This window comes from Amblyomma americanum, chromosome 6, assembly GCF_052857255.1.
Source record: "Amblyomma americanum isolate KBUSLIRL-KWMA chromosome 6, ASM5285725v1, whole genome shotgun sequence".
Lineage (NCBI taxonomy): Eukaryota > Metazoa > Arthropoda > Arachnida > Ixodida > Ixodidae > Amblyomma > Amblyomma americanum.
In genome coordinates, this window is record NC_135502.1 from 19077234 (window position 1) to 19085492 (window position 8259).

The 8259-nt window shown below is 53.3% G+C and overlaps 1 protein-coding gene across 1 annotated transcript in view; it reads right to left on the reverse strand.

The window, feature by feature from the left end:
- Positions 1-8054, reverse strand: part of LOC144136405 (B-cell lymphoma 3 protein homolog) — a 28410-nt gene extending 20356 nt beyond the window's left edge. Inside the window, exon 1 of the mRNA XM_077668690.1 lies at positions 7366-8054. Coding sequence (XP_077524816.1) covers positions 7366-7886 — 521 coding nt within the window. The 5' untranslated portion in view covers positions 7887-8054. The remainder of the gene's footprint in view (positions 1-7365) is intronic.
- Positions 8055-8259: the final 205 nt, after the last annotated feature.

The window sequence follows — 8259 nt, forward strand, 5'->3', positions numbered from 1 at the left end:
TCCGCTTTTCGACCGGAGGTGTGGCCGCGGTGACGACAGGAACGGACGGTTTCACCTCTGTCGGTGAAATATCCCCCCCCCCCCTTTATTTTTTTCTTCGGCTAGGAACCGACTGAGCCTCAAATGAAAGAGTCCTGAGCGAAGCTCAACGGTGTTTATAAGCGCATAGGTGGCTACGCTAGGTTTCATAATGTCAGCACTCTTACCACCGGCGTTTTCACATCTTGTTGTGAGCTGACGTTGAAATTTTACTTGCGACCAAACTAAGAGAGGTTAATAAGGATAGGATAAATGCGTTCCTTTTAAGCTCACTAAAGATGCAAGAACAGTTCACTGTCGCGCTCGTTCGCGTGCCGCCTTCCTGGAGTGGAACGAACGATCGTCAGTGTAAAACACTCGTGACGCCAGAGTGACGTCACTTGAACAGCGACGCTTGTGGGGCACGCGTCAAGGTTTGATGTGCAGCGTCTCACCGCAGCGAGTGCTTCACTCGTATGCAGATGGCAACGAATTAGTCACGATTCTCCAGCTAGTTGAGCGATACGCATCCGTTCCTACCGCCATGTTTCTGGTCACTTGCCAGACGCGGCATCGCGTCCCTGCATGCATGAATTCAATGATGCGCGCGACTCTGACAATGCCTCGGAGGAAAAAGAAGCTGGTGTAATCGCTTATTGCCGCCATGCAGTTACATCCAGATGGGTCATTTAAACCTAGCGGAATCGATGACAGCAATTACACCGTGGGGGGCCAAGGTATTTACGGCAGTAGTCGGCTCCGACACGCTATATTAATTTGCACGTCCGCCGAGTGGGGTGCGTGAGCAGAGGCTTCCTCGGTGCTCGTTTATACCACCAGAACGCGCAAGAGATGGGTGCGTGGGCAAGGTGAAACAAGTACCCTCACATTTTACAGCTTCCTCAACAGAAAGAAGTGGTAGAGAGAGGAGGCCCGTATCTTCCGCATAAGCGGCCAAAAATTATCGCTCTACAGCACAATCCCATCGAGGAACCTGTTGCACAACGCATCTGCATCGGAGTCAAGATCAAAAATGAAACTCCAACTTTTGTCTTTTCCTCAGTAACCTTGTTGCGCATAATTAATCTACGCAGGGAAGCTTTACGTGTCTGTTTTGTGTGTCTACCACCGTGCTGGAGCTGAATTACATAATTGCCATGTCCGCGTCTTTCGAAAGTTCGACGACACCATTCTAACCCCGCGTCGCCCCGACCGGTCTCTAATTAGAGCGCTTGTTGTGCCCTCTAAGCTGGCTAGCTCGTTGGTACTCGCCACGTTTGGTGTAAACCGGTTGTGGCTCTCTTCCCGGCTCCATCAAGCGGCGCGGAAGGTCGCCCGTTCTGCAACCTTCCACGACGGAAGACGTAACCCGTCCGCCTCGCGGGGGTCGCTGTCGAGTGCAAACATGCAAGCGTCGGCAGATGCGCAAGTCGGCTGCAGTCGAAACCAGCGGGAAGAAACACACAAACAAGGTCACACAAGCGCGAAAAAGAGAGATGGCGTCATTTGAAACGGTGTGAGGGGGAAGTGTACCGAGGTACAACCTTCGACGCTCTCTAATTTCTTTTCTCCCTGGTGGATACGAATGAAGCCAAGGCACGCAAGGTTCAGCGTTGTTGAAGTCTAGAGAGCCGCGCAGTGCGTAGAAGGTTTTCTGTCAGACATTTTTGATCGATCTCTTTTGCTGTCGTGCGCATCTGGCCGCCTACGTGCGAGCAATCACGCCGGCATCCGAGTCTTGCAGCCATGTGCCGCCGTGGTTCCTTTTGTATACGTTGTGCATTTCGTGGAATGACGCAACTCGGCGCATGTACGTCACAGCGGCGCTCGCGACAACGATCCCGAAGAGCCGCCGATAACAACTACTGCACGTCAAATGCGCGCGGCGAAAATGAGGGCCGCAGTTCAGGCATGGGCGTCACTAGAACCATACAGCTTCGCTCGGGCTACGCAGAGCGGGAATCATTCAACCCGAAGCCGAGTTCCTGCAAGGTATTCGCGCATAATCGTTCGTGAGTGGCCAGCGCGCGGGCACCGGCCAACCAATATCTTGCACGAACAGCCGTCCGAATTAAGCTCCTGATTGGACGATGCCAGATCTGTGCGTAGCTTGCGCGACGCTGCATGGTTCTATCGAGGCCGTGTGTTTTAGACTGCATCGAAATGACGAGGAAAAACCTATCACGTTTCCTAATTGCCGCCCTCACTTAGGCGTAGCCCTGACGCGTATGTCCCGGCACGCAAACCGCGCCAGGCGATGTCCGCGCCGCCGGAATGCCGTGCGCGGTGAGGGTGGGGAAGACCCACAGCAGCTGCCACACGACCGAAGACGCGTCCTGTCGAACCACGCATGCAGTACCAGGAAACTGGCACCCTTTCGTGCTCTCCATTTTGCGCCGCCTCCTCTGCAAGTTTGTTTTCCTCTTTCAATTGCGTAACTTGAAGGAAACGTGGCCATACCATCGGCCCTTCTGATGCGGGCTGTGAAGTCTCGCTGCGATTAGAGTGATTTCAGCATTGGGCACTGCTGCTGATGCGGCTTGGTGCTGTGGTCGTCACGTGTAGTGAAATGGCTGGGCGGGTGAGATCAGGTCAAGACTCTTCACGAACAGGAACGTATACTTCCATCGATCATACCTGTGTATATCGCGCGTCGCCTTGCAGCACAAACGGCATATTCAAACGCGGATGCCCCTTGCTTCCAACCGTACTAGACGGTCCGATACCAGGAATTTTATGCAGTACTGTACTTCGTGGAAAGTAGTTGCCAAAAGCCCGTTTTTGCAATGCCTCTAAAGCTGCTTGAGAATGACCGCTCCAAATGTCTTCCGGAAGGCAAACCAAGGACCGTACGTTAAAGCTGTTCCTTTGTGAAGCATTCTTTTGGTACGCCGCCATTTATTACTGCCACCTGTGACGTCAGCGCGCATAAACTCGCCTTTTAAAAACGGGATTCATTGATGGCAGAGGGGCGAAAAGAAGAACGAACGAAGAAAATCTGCAAAATACTGCCCTCTAGCTGCAAACGTTCTGGCTGTGTGCTTTGAAACTTAGAAGTGTTACATACCGTCCGCTCGAGCAAAGTCAGGTGACTATATAGTCAACCTTGATTGGTTATCGGGAAATGAAAGGCGCGGCAACTGTCTCACATATCTCGGTGGGCACCTCAACCGCGCCGTGAGGGAAGGGATAAAGGTGGGCGTGAAAGAAGACAGAGTGAGGTGCCAGAGTGGAGGGCTCCGGAATAATTTCGACCACCTGAGGATCTCAACGTGCGCTGACATCGCACAGCACAGGGGTGCTTTTGCGTTTCGCCTCCATCGAAACGCGGCCGAGTTCGAATCCGGGTACTCCGGCCCAGTAGCCGGGCGCTTGAACCAGTCAGCCAGCGCGGCGGGTCACAGTCAACCCTGGACACCTGAACTGCGCCATGAGGGAGGGGATGAGAGGAGTGAAAAGGGGGAGAAAGTACAGGTGCAAACGAATCCCCTTACACATACTCTTCTCGAACTCCGACGTCGAGTAAAATGATGCCCGTCTCGAGCAACGTCTTCCCCGGAAGAGGGGAATGTGCGTACGTACGCTTTTTCGCACGTGGACACTTGCTGAGGGAAACGGGACGGGCCAGCTCTTCGTCTGCGTCGCACGCATTTCGCGAAGCAGGGCAACGCTCTGCGGGACAGTCACGCTCTGCGGCCCAGGGGCAAATTAGACGGCCATAATCGTTGCTGTGCTCACTGCCTTCCAGCCGGAGCTGGCCTCGGGCAACTACTACGCACGCCAAAGCGGACAGCTAGTGACGTACGGGCCATATTGCCTGTTTGGCCAGCATCGAGCAGGATGCAGGCAAGGAATGCGCGCGCAGGGGCCGATTAGCTTGATGTTATGCGCCAGACGTTTTAAGGCTGGCCGTAGAGACGTCAGATTCGACGTCAGATCTCTGCTGGGAACTCCTGATACCTAATCAGGCAGACTTTCGAATGCACTCTGACGCTTCCTCGCTTGCATGCGCTGCTGGCATGCAAACGCATCCTGCTTCCGTCAGCGATCCTTCGCTCATGCTAGAGAAAGAGACGGGAAATAAGAATAAAAAAAACAGCTCCTGGCCTAATAAACATGTAATCTCGCTCTGCGGTGCATTCGGCCAGGGCGGTCACTTGCCTGAATTTTCCGATTCGTCGACGAATGAACACTATAGGCGACGCGCGAACGCGTGTATGTGTGCGTGTGACGACGGCGCAGTTGCGTAATAGGCTTGTACGGTCGGAATAAAGCGTATGCACGCAAAAGGCGCTGCTCTTTCTCGTCAAGGAAACTGCGTATACGCAAGAAAAAGGAAAAACACGCAGCACCACAAATAACAGTCGCCACAGCGTCCAAGGTACGCGTGTAGTACAGCTCTCGCTTTTCCCCTACACAAAAGAAGAGGGGCGAAGCGCCGTGCGATCGTGTGCTTCCCACGGTCGTCACTCCGACGCACTACCGTGTTTTCCGCCTGGTAGTGATATCAGCGTCGGGCAAACCCGCGTCCGAGGAGGGGCATTACTCACAACACCGGGTGAAAAAAAAAACTAAAATAGCTGTGTACCAATTACTGAGCTTTAAACAAACAAGGAAAAACAGCTGTCGGTGCTTAGTAAAAGGAAACAAATACGCATTTACGGGTTTGATTCCACAGCGGCCGATGCACTGTAACACCTGTTATGTTTACGGCGGTAAAACAAATTCTGTCGACCATATTAGTTAAGTAAGCATTTTTTTTATTCCGCGTGCAGTTAAAGCGTCAGTTGCTGTGTCAAACTTTCGTTTTCTTTTTGCGTATTTGTGAAAACAGCGACGGAGGCTCGATGGCAGAGTTGCTACTGCAGCGCACACCTTACGATGCAGGCACACGTCTTCTACCTTTCTCGACGTTGGCTTTAACGCAAGCAAAATGCTCTGCCAGACGTGACGAGAAAACATGTGCGGCGAGCGCGGCCAACACAACGTCTTCTTCGTTCATCGGTGTGATTTGCTGTCGCGAAAAGCCATCTACGAACAGTTGCCTCAGAAAAAAAAAAAGAAAAAATTGCTGTCTAGTCCATGCTACGCATGGGCTACCCCATTACAGGAATGCTTGTGTGCTGTGCCGTGATTTGTCTGCCATGCATAAACATCGACACGAAAGCATACAGGGTGCAGCAATAAGTAAGGAAGCACTCTCTGGGCGCGCAGTTAACGATTACATACACTAGTATAAGTTAGAAGCTTAGTTTATATTTGAAGTCGCTTTCTTTTCTTGCATTCACAGTCCTCTTCATGCATATTCGAACTCAGAGCGGGGGTGAACTTAAAGGATCGTAAGCGTGAAAGTGAACTAAGTGTTCCACTTCGCAGTGCTCGCTCTCGCACGCTGAATTTCAATTCTCAGCAGAGAAGGAATAGGCTGTTCACTCGACCACCGGGATGGCTTTCTTTTTTTCGCCCTTTTCCCCAGTTTTATGCATGAAGGGCGAGTATATTCGCCCCGAGCATAAACAACGCGTTGTTCGACCTTCTTTTTCCGTCCAAATAATCGGCGCGAGAAGGAGACGCGATCTTTGAGGAAGCCCGCGTTAACCGATTGGCCGGGTATCGAGAAGCAAGGCCGTTTACTGAGAATCGCGGGGGGGGGGGGGGGGGGGGGGGGGGGGAGGTCGGGGGATGTCAGTGCTTTGCCTTGCACAGTCCGCGCGCCTCCCACTCATGGAAACCCCGGCGGCGCGGAAAGTCCAGTATTGAGCGCAAAAAGAAGGGAAAACCTAAACCAGTCCTTTCGGCGCTGCAGGCGGCGCGAGCTGCTGCTACGCTATGGAGGATTGTGAGACTTCGTCGCGCACCCGCATAACCGTGCCGCAGTTTCATTTCTTATTGTTATTTAACATGCGCTACACATTCCTCACCCAGCGCATGCGATCTTCCGTATGTGCTCTTGCTCAGGAATTATAGAAGTAGAAAGATCGTACTACGAAAAAGAATGGGGGGGGGGGGGGGGGGGCGTAACTCATACAGTCCAGAGTAGTATTAAGGGGAACATTGAATGTCGTGCAGCCAACGATTACATCCCGGGTATGAGTGGAAAGCCTAATTATTGTTTTTTCTAGGTAGTTTACCTTCAGATGCACCATACCTTTAACGAAATTTCATGTTCAATGCAAAGGTTAAAGTGACGCCGGCCCTTGAATGCAAAATAATTGTTCGGCTCCGTATAGATCACATTAATACGCAACTGCTGTGTGTTATATTACGAGCCGAGAAATTCGAAGTACGTGTCTGGAGAGGCATGGGTCAGGCAAAGTCCGCTAAACCTAAATAAAATTGAAGTGCGTCAGCAGGCACACGAGTTGTGCGGAAAAGCAAGCTTGCATGCATACCTAGCTTGTTTGCAGTTTCGCAGGGAAAAACGAGTGGTTGTTGCTGGTAAATGCAGCTAGCGAATCTGGCAGTGCAGGAAGTACCATCGAATTCCCGCATTAATCCGCAGCATGATAATATCAAACGTGTGGATTACGTAACGTCAACAACGGCAGTCCAATTTTCACGCAAGAGGCATTGTAATAGTGGTCGTAGAATTCGCTGTACAGTATAAGGCGGCTCATAGCACCTTCTACATTAAATTCCTAAAAAAAGAGACCGCTGCATAGTTTTAGCTTTGAGAATTCGCACTGCAAACTGGCGACGTGGTTGTTACGTAGCAGTAACATAAACTCAGAGCCCAAAAATGCGTCGAGGTTCCCCTCTGTATGACACTGCTTTAGAAGGCTATAATACAACGAAGTGATGCAATATTGCTAAACAGGTTCGCTCAACTCATCATGAGCACTGAACAGATCAGTTGTCCAAGCTTGTCCGCTTCTCTGCGTATCTCCTAACAATGTAAAAATGCAATAATCAGAATAACATTTACAACGTCCCTCTTTTCTTCGGCGTCTCCCTCACCAGCAAGGACATGACTGACATAATGCATGGTCAAAACCAACGAGTTAAGCTTGATCTCAGGCCTTCTACCATCTCTGTCCCGTAACAATGGACACGATGTATTTATTACACTCGGTATATACTAATGTATATCAAAGCATACGCGGTTGTTTTGAGCCAGCGTGTGCAAGAGTACAAGATCCGTTTTAACTCTTACTGCCGTCCTTGCAAAGGTGTAGCCATTCAGAGGCAGATTCAAGGATTAATCACCGAACCCACGGCGCAACAGAAAACCCCCACTCCTGACTCACCACCCCCCGTCGGCAGGAATGAGTAAGAAGCCCACCACGCTTCCGCGACGCGCGTCGGAAAGCGGCGATAGCGCCAGAGTCTGGATGAAGGGATGCTCACCTGTCTCCATCAGCGTCCGAGAGCAGCGCATACTTGACTTCGAGCGAGCGCCGATGCTCCTGGCGCGCAGTGCGTCGCGCCCGCTTCAGCTGCAGGGCCTGCTGGATGGACGTGGGCTTGACGGCCGCGTCAGCCGGAACGAGCGGCGTTCGCGCTGGCCGCACCACCATGCCGTCAACCGCCGAATGCGAGGACGACTCGGCGTGTTCCGTGCCGCTACCCGCGGACGAGTAGTCCGACGTGGTCGAGTCCTCGGAGCTCGCCGACGACTCACGGGCCGCAGATGGCGAGCAGTCGTCGCACACTAGGCCACTGTCCGAGGCCGCCGAGTCCGGGCAGCCGCTGTCCTCGCTGTGCGAGCGCTTCTGGCGCTTCTCGCAGGTCGTCGCCGCCGCGTCCGAGCTGAGCGTCTTACGCGACACAGCGCCGCTGTTGCTGGCGCAGAGGACCAAGGGTGCGGGCGCCGCGGTTGTAGCGCCCGGGTTCACGGCTAGTTCACTGCCGTCCGCCGCAGTCGGCATCACTTCTTGAGGCACACAGGGGAGGAAGGAGAACGCCGTCGGGAAGTCGCGTCCTCCGGCACTCGTCGCGTGCAGTGGGGGCACGACCGCGCTCTAGGAAGAGGCCGGCATAGCCGCTGAAGGGAACACACACACACGCGCGCGCGCGCTGACTGACAGCTGAGAGCTGCTCGCGTGCGCTCAAAACGGGCGCTGCTCGTTTGGCGTGGGGCAGTTCGCGAGGAGGACAGGGGTGGGGGGGGGACGTGAGGAGGGGGCTTCGCCGCTTATCGGATGCACCACACAGGCAGCAGCGGCCCCGGACGCTGGTGGAGAGGAGGTGCTGCTGAGAACCGCCTGACGTCGCGCGCGCCCGCGCCGGCCTGGAAAACCC